Raw genomic sequence first — 16,570 nt, 5'->3', positions numbered from 1 at the left:
TCTGTATGGAGGAATGATCTCAAATCCCTTGCCATGTATTCACCAACCTCATCAGGCGTTATAGGAGAAGACTCAGAGCTGTTGTCTTAGCAAAGGGAGGTAGCACAAAATATTGACTAAACGGGGGCCAATAATTGTTGTACACCTATATTTAACAAAGATTTTTTTTTAAATATAAACCTGTGTTTTGTTTACAATTCTTTGGTATCCATGAGTGCAGAGTATTTTAGTGAATTTTTAAACATAAGATCAAAGGATAAACAATAAAGATAATTTTTCACAGCCTTTTTTGCTTGTAGTTAGCAGATACTTACTAACTACTTACAGATGCTAACTAATTGAGCAAGTGAATACATTTACAGAACATTAACATTTAAGTTTCATGTTATTGGAACTGAAATGTGTAACCTACTTTGTTGTTTTTATTGACTAATTAGTTTTCTCTAACCTACTCTGAAAACATGTTGGTTTGTGCTGCTCACCTAGCTAGCTGGTTAATGATAAAGCTTGTTAACTTCCATTGCCTTAATGATTTGGCATCAAAATACATACATCTAATGCTGCATTTCATGCAATTGTGTAAAACAAATTGTGTGAAACAAAAATGTAATTTATTCTGACAGTGTAAGATATGCTGGAGCAGCAAAATCCACTGAAGAGCAGCAGAGCAAAGTGGAGAAAACGACTGCTTTGATCCTATGCAAAAGCATCAGCATTGGGCTTGCACAAGTGCTTATTTTAATGCTTTTTAAAATTACCTATTGTTATTTAGTGGAAACAAAAACACATAAATTAAACAAACATGCAAGATTTAATCATGTTCAATTTACTAAAGGTCAAAATATTTTTTTTTCAGTGCATTCCAGTGACAACTTCTCAGTATAATGCTAACCTACCCTATTTTATAGAGCATTCAGCTATCTATCTTGACTACTTTTACATGGACAGCAGTAATCGAATTATTGACCTTACTCTGAATAAGACAATATTGTGATTAAGGTGTTTACATGAGTCGCTTTTAGAATACTCCTTTAATGTTCCCGTTTTACATGTTATAGAATATAGATCAATTAACGTCACACGTCGTTACGTCACCACGCCACGCCGTCCGACATTCCCTCCAGAATTTCACGTATCGCCATAAAGTTCGTCTTCGTTATGGTACCGTATACAATTTTGGGTGTTTTTTATTTTAAAAAAAACGCTTCAAGTGCGGTTAATTATTTGTCATGCTATACGTGCTAATAGACAACTGCTTGAAACCCTGGGCTGTGTCCCAAGCCGCGTACTTACCTACTATATAGTAGCCGAGATGCATGTTTTTCGCCTACTACAAGCCTGTAGTAGGTAAGTACGCGGTTTGGAACGCAGCCGTGCTCTCTTGTTTGACGTGAAACGGTTAAGCACTGCCGTATGTGTACGTGTCCTGTCGCAAAATGCAGTGAAAACTCTCACGCGACGTTAATAGTGTGATTAAGGTGTGTACACGTCTGTAATACACATCAATAATGCGACTGAAACAGGAATACTCCGCTCGTCTTAATTCCATTTGTGTTTACTTTGCGTATGACTTTAATCAGTTAAGGTAAAAAAATGGCTGTTTACATGGTAGTTTCTTAATCAGGTTAATATTGGATTATTTTTGTTCATGTAAACGTACTGATTTTTAGCTAACATACTCTGACCAGAAGCCCTAGTAATGCTTAAAGTAGTAATCTTACTTAATGTTATAATGACTAAATAAATCAATAAAATTTTCAAATTTTGCCCAGTTAACCTTCTTTTCAATAAATATTAAAGCTGAATGATAGAATGTGATATTCGGTTAAGCAGCATAACTCCTGGGTATTTTACTGCGCATATACGCAAATATGACGGATTAATTAGCCGAAACAATGTCCTTTGAGGCAGGTGTGCGATGATTTAGGTGTAGTTCACACACTGCTAACCAGATGGGTGTAAGTGTCCCTTGCAGGTTAGCTATTAGCTTCGTGGATCCAATGCAAAACTAAAGAAGTGATTCTTTTGTTTGTTTTGCTGATCGACTACATTTCGTAATGGAAAATTATATACATTTGATTTTTAGCTTAAGTGTTACTTTACTATGGATACCTCAAAATGTGTGTTATTTAATAAATAAGCAAGATTGCATTTAAACGGCTTACAGGTTTGGCTATCGTTCACTGGGGCATTTTACTATTGTACATACTGTAACATGTAACAATGCCTTAAGATCTAACATATAAATTCGAGGAAAACCAGCGACGATAAGTCGACGACTTTTACTGCTTTGTCAACCAAACTATCGTCTTGGGCACATTTGTTAACCCGCCCCACCCAGTCATTTCGCACACCATAATGATGGACGTTTGTTTACACCAATGAGATAAGAGAATGTTGCCGGCCCCTCACACAATTACCCAATCAACGTGAGAAGAGGAGACTCGGGCAAACGCTTTTTCGACATTGGTGTTGGCAAGGTAGTTCCTGCTTTACGCTAGCTGTTTCCAGTAATCGTGTTGTGTGAGAGGGAGAAAGCCATGTGTGTCGATGGAAAGGTAAATTACCATAGCGAAATTGTAATGGAGAGCATTTTTTTTATTTACAAGTGATTGGTAGCGCTTTAGTATTTTTTTTTTATTTAAATAAAAAAAAGGTCTAGCCAATCGTAACAGCTATGCGGCCTTGTTCATGTACGTACTCCTGCTATGTTTTTGTAGCACGTTGTCTTTGGTCCGGTTTGTTGATGAGACGAATTGAAAGAGTCCGAATGAAAGAGCGGTGAAAGTAAACGATGAAAAGTTAACCTATTACATCAATAATCAACAAAAACATAAGCGAGCTCCAGCATTTTTGCACATACACAATGGTTGACCACTCAATGGAGATAGCAAACATTTAATAGGATTGTGCATAGTCGGTATTTAATTTTAGCTTGGTGTCTTGCTAGTTTATCGCCTGGAACTTACCTTGAGTTCATTACAGATAGCATGATCAAAAATGATACAAGGCGTACTTACTATATTTGTTCAGATGAACGCTGCATTGGTATCTTGACATTGATTTGTTACTGAATAATGAATCTAAAAGTAAAAGTGTTCTTTCATGGTCGATGATTTAAAATGAGGTAAGACAGGGTATTTCGCTGTGCAACGATATACTAGTATACTTATGAACGATGTAACATTTGAAATGTTTTATCTTTTGTGTTTCATTCTCCATCAGAATCTCATTCTTCTTTAGCCCATCAAATGAGATTTTTATGTAAGGTCGGCATAATATCCGCTCAGAGGAAAGAGAAGAAAGTATTAGACGAGAGGAAAGAAGGTTTGCTGAACAGGAGGACTGTCTTTGATTCACTATCCCTCCATCGACTTCATATCCACCTGATGTTCACTCATGTTTATAAGATTGATTGATAAATGACTGTAGGGCCTGATTCAACAAAGGAAATAAAACTGTAAGTATATTCCAACCTATACTGAGAAATATTGTTCATATTTGCATGGTGTTTGTAATAAATGATATCTATACTTGTACATGTAAGTTCTTGACTTTATATGCTAAATGATTATGTTCTGGTATTTCTTTTAATTTTCATTCCTCTTTTTACAAACTGTTTGACAAGATGGCAGATCCCATTATGGACCTGTTTGATGATTCACCCCTGTTTAACCTGGATTCCCTGCCAGAAGATGCTTTTTCTCAGGGTTCCTCAGACCCGGTAGAGGAGGCTCTGAAGTTGGCCCTCGGCCAAGTGGATCCCCCATTAGATTCAGATTCAGCCCCAGAAGCCAGTATCCCTGTCCTTAGTGACAGTGCTCAAGCACCACTAACAACCACAACAACCATCTCTTCTGTTCCACTTAAGACGCAACCAGTAAGCCAGGTGCCCCTTTCATCTGTTGCTTCAGCTCCAGTTCCCATTCAGACAATAACTCAGACTTCTGTTTCCATGGCTAGTAGTAGCGGTGGTTCGACTGCAGTTCTTATGAGTTCCCCTTTGGCTGTGTCAGGGTCTCAAGTTGCTCCCCAACACCTTATTACACAACAGGCAGCAGGGCAGGCAGCCCCAAAAATAGTGATTCTGAAGAGCCCTCAGGGTCAAGCCCAAGTACTACAGAGTGTTACAGGAGCTGCGGGCACTGCTGGGAAGCTTACCATTGCAAGAGTTGTGACAGGTGCACCTGTAAGACCTGGAATGTCCATTGTCTCAGGAGGGACAGTATTAAATGCTACACAGTCTGTGCAGGGACCGGTAAAGGTGGGGACAGGTGTCCAAAGGTTGGTACAGACACCTAATGGACCTGTGAAACAGGTGCTACTGACCTCTTTGCCCCAGACACACCTCCAGTTACCTACACAGACACAGATTACGCAAGCACAGACAGAGATGCCAAAGTTGCAGCTTCAGACTCAAGTACAGCCGTCACAGGTGCCGATACAGGCACAGGTCCAAGAGCAGGTTGCTGCTACAACTGGAAGTACAGTGGCAGCTCAAACGCAAGGTGTCACCCTGTCGACAGTAGCACAACAGGTAAGACTGTTTATTTTGTTTTCCCAACCAACTATATTTCTATATTCCAGTAACTATAGAGCCATCTCTGTGTCAGTGTGACGTGATGAAAGTTTATCTTAAGCAGATGTAAAACCTATGACCTAGCACATGGTAACTGAATATTCATAGTAAAAGTTTTAAGCTCTCTGATACCTACTGATGCTTACGAAAAATGAGCTACAAGTAAGTGAACTGTCATAGTGTATTATACAAAACTATTGTTTACGCTGATGCTGAATTCATGTTGCTTGCCATGTGGGCAAGGTGAATCATTTTTGGTTGATTCTTAGTTTTCAGTGCCTGGAATTAATAAATATGTATTTTTGGGATTGCAAAATTTTTTGGGGGGGGTATGATCCGAGAGCAGGATGGCAACTTGATCACTTCGCACACAAGATATATTAAAAAGATATATTGTGTATTATAAGATTGCAGTGTACTATTTCTAAACACATCTGGTTTACATGTTAACTGATTTCACGTAGCTTTGCTGCTCACTGCCCAATACTGCATAATGCACTTGACTTCAGGTTAATAATTTAATTAAGACTATATTCATATTTCATATTCATTCAAACTGTCAAGTAGTCATGCAAACTACTGATTTTTTTTTTTTTGGTCAAAGTAGCACAACATAGTGTCTTAATAAGGCAGGAAATTTAGATTATGACCTTAAATGTGCTAGAAAATGTTGCTAGAAAAATTCATGAGGTGGGAGAACCCAAAACACAGTGGTTGGCATTATTCATCCCAGTACATCGTGTTGCCACTGTTTCACATTCCCATAAACAAATTATTAAAAATGTAAATATTACTCACATGAAGACAAGTTATTACATGAGACAAACAGCAGAGTGCAACGTAAAGAACAGGTTGTTCCATCAAAGGATTTCTAGTCTTGATGATGTGACATGGCACAGTATGCTTCATAACACCGTCCAACTAATCGATAATGAAATTGCCAACTATTTTTAACATTGATTTTTTTTAAAAATAGATGTTGTGTACACTGATTTAACTTCTTTCCACATTATTATTGAACATGTTTGCCACTGAATTAAAGCTGTTAAAAAATGGGCCCAAATGCAGTGACAAGACTGCCCTGTGGATGCTATTTGTTCATATGTACAGTGGGTTCGTAAAGGATTCCTGCCCCTTCATTTGCACACTTGTTTCAATTTAAAATGGATTAAATATACTTTTTACCATCTACAATAACCCATAATGGCAAAGTGAGCAAATGTATTAGAAACCAAAAACTGAGAAAAATGAATATCGGACCAAAAGCCAGGCCAGGAAGTCTAATGAACTCTGATCAGTTGTCAAGATATAGCTGGGCAAGGGTATAGAACCATTTCTAAATCTTTGAATGTTATCAGGAGCACAGTGGTCTGCATCATTGTGAAGTGGAGGAAATTTTCAACCAACATGAGTCTTACTGACCTCGCCAAACTCAGTAACCAGGCCTTGTTCAAGGAGGTGACACAAACTCATTGGCCGCTGTAATAGAGCTGCAGAATCACTGCTAAATCTAAGCTGCTCTATGATTGCTGTTGCACAGGAGATGAAATACACAAAAATGTGTGTAATGTAAGTCAGATGGAATTGGTACAGGTTTGAGAAGTCAGATGAACAACTTTTATGTAAAATATAATGCTGCATTACACCCTTAGCGATATTTCGCCTGTTGGAATTGCATAACGGATACCACCATGTTCCTTTTTTTGATTAGCAACATGCTAGGCAGCTAATTCTGATGAGTCATGTATATTTTCTTTTTCAAACAGGGAACTGTATAGGCATTGTTTTAGAATTAATAAACACATGTCTGAAAGTTGATAAATCTAAAGCTAATACTTGTATGTTCAGTATAACTCATTTTACTTTACTCGTTTTACTTTGTTTTTCTGATGCTGTGTGAAGCTATGTTAATTTTAAGTCACTCCATAAACGAGGATGGATTTGAGAAGTATACTCCAAGTTCACTTCTCATGTCATGAAATACATAGTCCCCGTTTACACTGTTGAGAAAGAAGGGTTCACTGTGTTGTGCAAAAATAGTAACGTGTGTGTGTGTATGTATATATATATATATATATGTATATATATATATATATATATATATATATATATATATATATATATATATATATATATATATATATATATATATATATTTTTTTTTTTTTCTTCAAATATCCTTTATTTAACCTCCTTTTACTGGTAGCCAAAAAATGGCATTTTTGCCTGTTTTGGGGGTATCTGTGTTCGGCATTGATTTGTTTCGGGATCTCCCACACCACTGTAGTGGTTAATGGCTCATATGAAAGTAGATACTTAAGACTTTAAGAATTAGTAGTTATTTCAAGTATTTCTTCTTTGACCTAGCCTACCTGGGGCAATATATTCAGAATTAAAAAAAATATGTATTTACTTTTAACACAAATGTTATATCTTCACAGAAAATTTTGATATCAACCCCATTCCTTGTCTCAAAGATGCCCCAAGTACTTGTCCATGAACACCCAAAATATGAGGAAGTTATCTCTAACCACTAAAATTGTGTGTAAGGTTATCCAAACACAGGTAAAACCTCTCCAAAATGGCACCAAACCTCTCCAAATGGCACCAAACGTCTCTAAATGACACAAAATCTCTCTAAATGGCACAAAGCTTATAAAAATGGCACAAAGCCTTTAAATATTGCAGACTACCAGAAATAGCAAACATTTTTTTTAAAGGCACAAAATAACCTCTCCAAATGGCACAAAATGAAAACAAATGGCAGTAGCATGAACTCTGTTACACAATGTGTAATTTCACACACAAACAAATCAAATGATCAAAAATAGTGCCAGAGCCCCAGGTGAATGAGCACTTGCTCTCCGAATGGCTCAAATGATAGACACACGAGTGATCCCTCTCCTCTGACTTCTTGGGGGGGGGTCTAGCAATCAGAAAAACTAGCAATCAGAAAAAACTGTCAAACATGCAAAACCTGCTGTATAAAGTTTTGCAGGAAGAGCGCTAGAGCGGAGCTGCCATTTCCTGATAGTTTCTCTGGACGGCCCTGTAGCGCTGTGCTGATTGTCCTGTACCCGCTGACACAACTCAAGACGGACGTGTAAAAGGTTTGGTTGTGTTGATTACGCGTTTGATTTTCTCAGCCTCTGAGTGGTCAATCATGTTGAGTTTGGGCTTGTTTGAAAGCTAAAGTATCTACAATTGGTCCAAGTGGGTTTCATTCAAGTTAGACTGCCCGATTATAATTTAGGAGGCGGGTTGTTCAGCATAGCCAAAGCAGATTAGCTTTTTTTTAGATGGTGTCTCAGTTCAGTTTATGGCTAATTACTAAATTCCAGAGGGGTGGGATACCAAAACACTTAATGCATTTTGAAGAGGACATTTGTGATTAAATATGGAACTTTGCATTTGTTCTCTTCAATAAAGCTGATGGACTTTATACTGATGGAAATGTGCATGATTTATAAAACCATGAGCGAACTGGATTTTCGTCGATGTAGGTAATGTAAGGTAGTAAACGTTTATACATATATTTCAGTTTATAACGTGTGTGTATGTATGTGTGTGTATATATATGTATATGTATGTATATATATATATATATATATATATATATATATATATATATATATATATAAAAAATAAAAATTATAAGTCCGATCTTGGGTTTAAATGTTATAATTTTATTGTGGCAGTTGTATACGGTGTTTTACTATCAAAAAAGCTTTGGTCGTGCTCTCCGATTTATCTCTGTGTCAGTGTTTTCGTGGAGAGGTTTGAATTGTTTGCCCAGCAGGGAGCTCAAACTCCGCCCCTTTCCCCATCCCCCTGCCCACCAGCAGTTAAGCACACAGACATAACCACAAGTGTCCTGACTAATCTTGTACCAGAACTGCGGTGATACAATAATTCATTTGTTTATACTAATTGAAAATGTCCGATAAGTCGTTTTCCATTCCGCCGGCGGAATGAACGCTAGTGCCAGGGCGAAAGGGGTTAAAAGCACAGTTGTTTACACTATTTGCTGTAGATGGTGCTGTTACCATTTTTGCACCTCTACATTTTCTTAAGTCCATTCTGATCAATAAACTTTATAAAGTGTGTATTGACAATGTAAGAACAATAACAATTAGACTTTGGGCTCGGACCATTGATGACCCTCAGGCAGGCAGCCAGGTGTTCTCCTTGCAACCTGTTATGAAGGTATGATTTGACCTGAAAATGAAGGTAACTAATCAAATAAAGGAAAATGAAAGGTGCGTTTGGATCATACTGTTTGTATTGCCATAGGGCTGTCAATTTTTTTAACTCCCCACAAGGGATGTGACGGTGAGGAAATATTCCCACCGGTTAATTGACGTGACCCCACCGGTAATGCCGGTATCAACGGGGGCTGGGTGGGGGGCATTTCCCTCTTTTCCCCCTTTTCCCCTTCACTTTTAAATTGTTTTTGAATGCTTGTGTGGCCGTGCGCGTTTCTCTTTCGAATTAGCAACAGTTTGGTGGTGGCAATTGCTTGAATGGTGGGTTCATTATTATTCTTAATGAAAAACACAACAACAAAACAGTAACAGTGACAAACTTAAACATAGAACTTTTGAAACCAAATCTTCAGCCATCGTCTTGTCAGTCAGCTCGCTTCAGTCTCGCCACGTGATAAATGAAATCTGACTCCTGTTGATCTGTGCTGCGACTCTGACTCATTCGGCTCATGCTGAATTGAGCAGACGTGTTCAGTTTTTAATTGTAGCGCTTGAAATTAACGTTTTTTTATTGGTAGCACTGCTGCTCCCAACCTTAAAAAGTTAGGAGCACCAGAAAAAATTTAGGAGCAACAACATATATATATATATATATATATATATATATATATATATATATATATATATATATATATATATATATATATATATATATATATATATATATATAACAGATTTCTTTTCAGATATTTGCTTTTGTCAAAACTTTATCCAAACATTTTCCATGCTCTCCTCCAAATTTACTTTAAGAACGCTGTTTAAACTATATTAATAGTATATTAATGTCTTTCATTTGTTGCTCTTTTGTGTCAGTTCAATTGCAGTCACATCCTTTTTTCTTGTGATCTACCCCCTCCTTCCTGCGGTTAAAACATTTATTTGATTTAATTCTGATCGTTCTGATATTTTTTTAACATATCCTCTGATGTTCATTCATGTTTATTTTTCAATAAAACTTGTATTTAAGACAAGGATATAATCCATTTACTCACACTTCTTGCTGACGTTTTGAGTCAGCAGCCATACTCTACCACACTCGTGCACCATAAAGAGTATCAAAACATCATTTAATGTGTGAATTTCGAGATAAAAAAACAAAACATGATTTGGAAGCTGAGACTTTCTTCACAAACAGCTCATTATGAATTCCCAGTTTAAGTTCTAGTGCACATCACTTACACGCGATAGTGTAAATAAGGTCTGCGCGATGCAAACCACGGCACCAGGGCTCTACAGTGCGACCATTTCACTCGCATTTGTGACTGAAAAGTACTTTGTGCAACTGTGAAAAAATATTTAGGAGCACTGGTCAGTGTGTCCTGTTCAGAGTTGTGTAGTACAATCAGAATACAAACTACAACTCCAAAATGCATCTACACCGCACAACAGTTACTTTCACACTGCTTTTCATGTCCAAGTGTGTAAATTACTACAGAGAAGCCATTATGATGAAGAGTAACACTGTACATTATCTGCTTCTCTCAACTTCCCGATCTCACAAATGCCATCTTTTATTGATCCCGCAAAATGACCTGAACCTGTGACTGACATGCTCGTGTAGAGACAGCGGCGTTGGGCGCCAATAAATTAATAATAATGCTAACATTACAAGATGGGTTTAATTCAAACTTCATTATTAAATAATTCCTCACCAATCATAATCAAGAGTAGCAACTGTTCAGTCTGTAAACATACAGTATACTGCCGCTCTCCTTCACTCTCTTCAGCACTCTAATAGACGGCGCATTCACGACATTTAAACTCAGGGTTGCCAGATATAACTAGAAAAGTCAACTCCAGTTTTCATGTCCAATTTAATCCTCCCAAAACACTATTATCAGCAGACGTGGCAACACTGTACTGGGGAACCCATCTAAAAAGAACAACTGATAAACAAACAGAAAACTAAAAATAAATATTTTTATTTAGACATGCTCCATCCATGTATTTTTGGAAATATTTTGAGCTTGTGTTCACCACAGGCCTTATTTCAGGGTTTTAACCAAAATCACATTTAAAAAAAAAAAAACAAAACCAAAAAAAACCCTTGACTTTGGGACGATTGAACCGAAGGGATAAAATGCTAACTGGTTTCTGGGTTTTGGCGTTACAAAACGACGACATCATCCTTGCGTCACTCTATGGTGACTGGCTGTAAGTTTAGGAAGCGCTTGATTTGATCTTCAGTGGAGTTTTCTATGAGCGGCGGACAAAGTTTAAACGTCAGTATCGCAGTCGATCATGTTCATGTAATCGTGGGCAGTAAAAATCCACACATTCTATATTACACACATTCTAGTCTCCTTGCACTGGCTCCATGTTATTTGTCTACAAAGCCCTCAATAATCTGGCACCTCAATACTTAACTGACTTATTGCTCCCGTACACTCCTTCTCAAACCTTAAGATCGTGTCACCATCATCTACTCCATGTCTCTAGAGCCAAACTTAAAAATCGAGGTGCTCGCGCCTTTGCTACCGCTGGTCCAAGACTTTGGAATACTCTTCCTCTTTATATAAGGCATGCTCCATCCGTCTCTGCTTTTAAATCTTTTCGTAAGTCTTACATATTTTCCCTGGCTTTTAACATCCCCTAACTATATTATTATTTTGGTATCTCTTACATTCATGACTTTTATTGTTTGTTTATTTTGTCTTTATTTTTCTTTTTTCTCTGCCTTAGTTTATTCCTTTTACTCACTGTACAGCACTTTGGTCAACCTCCATTGTTTTTAAATGTGCTTTATAAATGAACATTAATTGATTTATCTTCTTTTAGTTAAGAACAACATGCAGTTTATCATGTATGTGCAATGGGGTTAAATGTTTGGCACATATCTCTGCAACTTAAGTCATACTGCCATTACCTCTGTCCTTACCCTGTTCCTTGTGGAGAGGTCTCTCACAGTGTATGTGTGTGTGTGTGTGTGTGTGTGTGTGTGTGTGTGTATATATATATATATATATATAAGTATGTCTATGTAAATATATAAATAAAATTAGGGATGTCACGATACCAAAAATCTAGTAGTCGGTTCCGAAACCACCAAATGTCCTTGATACCAAAGTTGATACCACGATGTAGTTTAAATTTTCTTTTAAATAAATTTGACTTTAAAAGGGGGTGGGGGGAGATGTTTTAGATATCAAACACTGTTTGACAATGACTAATAGAAAAGTGGAGGGTACAAGTGCTATGGTGCACTCCTAAATACACACGTGCGCACACACACACACCCCTTATACTCTGAATGCAAGCATTAGTTTAAATTCACTGATATGGTGGCAGGCCAAAAATTCAGTTCAATTTTATTTGTATAGCGCTTTTTACAGTAGACATTGTCTCAAAGCAGCTTTACAGAAATATCAACATGGTATTAGTGTGAATTTATCCCAACTGAGCAAGCCACCGAGTGGCGACGGTGGCAAGGAAAAACTCCCTAAGATGTTTAAAGAGGAAGAAACCTTGAGAGGAACCCGACTCAGAAGGGAACCCATCCTCATCTGGGTAACAACAGTTAGTGTGAAAAAGTTCATTATGGTTTTATATGAAGTCTGTATGGTGTTAGGAGCAGCCGTAGTCCCAGCAGTCTGGAACTGGAGTAGATGAGAGCTCCGTCCAGAGGTAAGACATCCGAAACGGATCAGGCAGGTCCGGAGAGCAGAGAAGATCAGGATCTCTAGTATCTCCATAAAATCGTGTGTGGCTTGACAGAAGGAGAGAGGGAGAGACAAGGTTAATAGGACTTTGCTTAGCATAACAGAAAGTCTAGTCAGGGTAGGCTTGAGTAAACAAATACGTTTTAAGCCTAGACTTGAACACTGAGACTGTGTCTGAGTCCCGAACACTAATAGGAAGACTGTTCCATAACTGTGGGGCTCTATAAGAGAAAGCTCTTCCCCCTGCTGTAGCCTTCACTATTCGAGGTACCGTCAAATAGCCTGCATGTTTTGATCTAAGTAGGCGTGGCGGATCATATAAAACCAAAAGTTTGCTTGGATACTGTGGCGTGAGACCGTTTAGTGCTTTATAAGTTAATAATAGTATTTTATAATCAATGTGAGATTTCACTGGGAGCCAATGCAGTGTGGAGATTAATGAAGCTAGTTCGGTCTCTCTAAGGGGAGTAAAAGATTCTAAACATTGATTAGATATTGTTATATTATTAACTACAGCGTTAGTTATAATACTGTCTGGTTTGAATTTAATTGCCCGAATTTCACATCTAATATTTTCAATCTTGCCAATCAAAAATTTCATGAAATCTTCACTGCTATGTAATGATTGTGTGCTTCTTTCTGTAGTGGTTTTATTCCTAGTTAATTTTGTTACTGTGTTGAATAGAAATCTAGAATTGTTTTGTAAAAAAGATTTATTAAAATCATTAACATGTGAATAATTATTAGTGACCGTAGCTACATTTAGCTGACAGAATATGGGCTGAATGGTGATGCATGGTGGCCCATTAGGATGTAGTTTATAACATTGCCGTGCGTTAGCGTCGTTAACAAATAACTGGCTATCGCTAACATTACATAGAGCATAACGTTAGCTGGTTTCACAGCAACAATTCAGCTGCCTCATACACATATAATATAGGACCGTCTTTCAGGTGCTTTACCAAATTCCAGGTGTTTCCTCGCTTTGTTGGAAATGAACGATACTTCAGCGAATCAGTTATGTTTGTTGTCATCCGCCTCGAATGTGAAGTATTTCCATATTTGACTCCTACCATCTTTCCTCTCTACGAGTCGGGGCGGTGTAAAAATCTTCTGTAGTGTTTCCCGTGTGCTTGTTGGCGTTCTTCTAGTTCACCACTTGTGGACCAACTAAAACACTTGCGCGTATTTGCTGCCCCCTTCAGGTCCGGAAGAATTGTAACCACGGTACCTTCATTACAACCGGTACTTATGCTACTGCAGAAGAACAAGTACCCTGACGTTTTAATAATGTTGGTACCGAAGTATCAGTTCTCGTGGCATCCCAAATATGTGTGTGTTTGCGTTTTTTATATATATATATATATATATATATATATATATATATATATATATATATATATATATATATATATATATATATATATATATATATAAAAAAAACGCAAACACACACACACATATTTGGGATGCCACGAGAACTGATACTTCGGTACCAACATTATATATATATATATATATATATATATATATATATATATATATATATATATATATATATATATATATATATATATATATATATATATATATATATATATATATTAGACTGATCCTTAAAGTGCATCATCTCGTAGAAGCAAAATATCAATAAAATTGTACCCAAAATATAGCATAAATAAAAATGCCATCAACCAAATGAAAAATATGCATCAATTATAACAATATGCAACCAAATGAAAACAATTCAGGCGTATGCAGAAAAGGAAATATAATTAGTCTTTATTAGTTACATATAAATTACAGCACAGTGAAATTCAAACAGAATGTTTCAATCATAGCCATGATACTGCACCCCTGGAGTAGAGAGGGTTAAGGGCCTTGCTCAAGGGCCCAACAGTGGCAGCTTGGCAGCGCTGGGGCTTGGACCCTTGGACTGACCTACTGTTCAGTAACCCAGAGCCTTAACCGTCAAGACACCACTGCCCCATAACATAGTGTTTACAGGTTTTTGGCAAGAAACACCAGTCTGTCCACATTTTCTGGCTTGAGAGACGAGTGAAGGCAGGTCACTACATTTCCCCCAGTGCTCAAAACCCTCTCTGAAGGGGAACTTGTGGCTGGAATGCACAAGTACTTTTTTGCTAGTTTCGAGAGTGGTGGATAGTCTCTGGTGTTCCCGCCACCAGTCCAGCGGGTCTTCTTCACTGTCAGTGTTGTCCAATTGTAAATAGGACTTTTGCTCAGAGGTTGTAGCTTGTTGTTCGTGGTGGGGTGGGGGTCTTAGTGTGGTTCCCTCAGTGGTCTTGAAGAAGCTCCCCAAGGTCTTCTTTTTCTTTGAAGTGGGTGCATCCTCAGCAGTCTCAACATGGGGATCAGTTGGGCCCATGTCCTTGAAAAGAGTATGGTAAATCTATTGATCAATAATCTAATGAAACATATTTAACATCCATATCCAGAAAGTAGATTACAGCACGTTACAGCATATAATTTTGTAAATGTGTGTGTGTGTGTATATATATATATATATATATATATATATATATATATATATATATATATATATATATATATATATATATATATATAATGTGTATATGTGTATATATATGTATATATATGTATATGTGTGTATATATATATATATATATATATATATATATATATATATATATATATATATATATATATATATATATAATGTGTATATGTATATATATGTATATATATGTATATGTATATATATGTGTGTATATATATATGTATGTGTATATATATGTGTGTATATATATGTATATGTATGTATGTATATATGTATATATATATGTATGTATGTGTGTGTGTGTGTGTGTATATGTATGTGTGTGTGTGTGCATGCATGCATACATACATGCATATGAGCAGTATATACAGCAAGCAATAATGTACAGTCCCACTACACAAATAGCCCATCTATATATCACATATGTACAGTGTACACACTACTATATACATATTGCAGCTGTGTGGGATGTGTAGACATATAACAGTAACTTTGAAGCTGTGATGTGTGAGCAGTGCAAAAAGTACAGTATGGTACCCATATTACAACAGTGTAGTAGCGTATTTGCAGTGCAGTCAAAAGTAAGGTCAAGGGAGGGGGTGGCTAAGTGTTGTACATTCTGATGGCTGTCGGCATAAAGGAACATCTGAAGCATTCCGTCTTGCACCTGGGGGGGCAACAACAGAACTAGACTTCTTCAACAACCTGTTGAGTTTGTCAGCCTCCCCAGCCTTAATTCCACCTCCCCAGCATGTCACAGCAAAGAACAGGGCACTGGCTACTACAGACTGATGGCACATCTGCAGTAGCTTGCTGCTCACGTCAAACGACCTAAGCCTCCTTAGAAAAAACAGTCTGCACTGTCCCTTCTGGTAGAGAGCTTCGGTATTTTCTGACCAGTCCAGCTTGCTGTTAATGTGCACTCCCAGGAACTTGTACGAGTCCACCATCTCTATTTTCTCCCCCTGGATGGTAATAGGTGTTGTGGGCTTTCTGTTTTGGTGGAAGTCCACTATCAGTTCTTTCTTCTCTTGCTGATGTGGAGCTGAAGGTGGTTATCCTCAGACCATCTGACAAAGCTCTCCACAATGCCTCTGTACTCCTCCTCCTTATCTTCACTGATGTAGCCCATGACTGAGGAGTCCTCAGAGAATCTCTGGAGGTGTCATGTACCAGAGTTGTAGCTAAAGTCAGAGGTGTATATGGTGAACATAAAAGGTGAAAGCACAGTTCCTTGAGGTGCGCCGGTGTTACCCATCACCACATTGACAGGCTGCCCTGCAGTTGGACGTACTGTGGTCTGCTGGTGAGATAGTCCATGATCCAGGCCACCATGTCATGGTCTACCTGCATGTCCCAGAGCTTTTCTGCAAGCGTGTGTGTGGTGGGGGTGGGGGGGGGGGTGTTAAATGCACTAGAAAAATCGAAAAACATGATTTTCATTGTGCTTCCTGGCATCTCCAGGTATGAGTAAGCCCTATGCAGTAGGTAGATGATCGCGTTGTCCATGCTGATTTGTGTCTGG

The 16,570-nt window shown here is 37.7% G+C and overlaps 1 protein-coding gene across 2 annotated transcripts in view; it reads left to right on the top strand.

Moving 5' to 3' along the window:
• Positions 1-1,496: 1,496 nt before the first annotated feature.
• chd8 (chromodomain helicase DNA binding protein 8) overlaps positions 1,497-16,570 on the top strand; it is an 83,864-nt gene continuing 68,790 nt past the window's right edge. Inside the window, exons 1-3 of one of the 2 annotated variants that reach the window (XM_053681305.1) lie at positions 1,497-1,585; positions 3,226-3,460; positions 3,629-4,537. In XM_053681305.1, coding sequence (XP_053537280.1) covers positions 3,629-4,537 — 909 coding nt within the window. In that variant the 5' untranslated portion in view covers positions 1,497-1,585; positions 3,226-3,460. Of the gene's footprint in view, positions 1,586-2,449; positions 2,559-3,225; positions 3,461-3,628; positions 4,538-16,570 lie in introns of those variants that run through there. The other variant, XM_017472103.3, reaches the window with a different exon arrangement.

Source organism: Ictalurus punctatus, chromosome 7, assembly GCF_001660625.3.
Source record: "Ictalurus punctatus breed USDA103 chromosome 7, Coco_2.0, whole genome shotgun sequence".
In the NCBI taxonomy this organism is placed as follows: Eukaryota; Metazoa; Chordata; class Actinopteri; order Siluriformes; family Ictaluridae; genus Ictalurus; species Ictalurus punctatus.
Note: the sequence above shows the minus strand (reverse complement) of the source record. Positions and strands in the feature narration are given on the sequence as shown.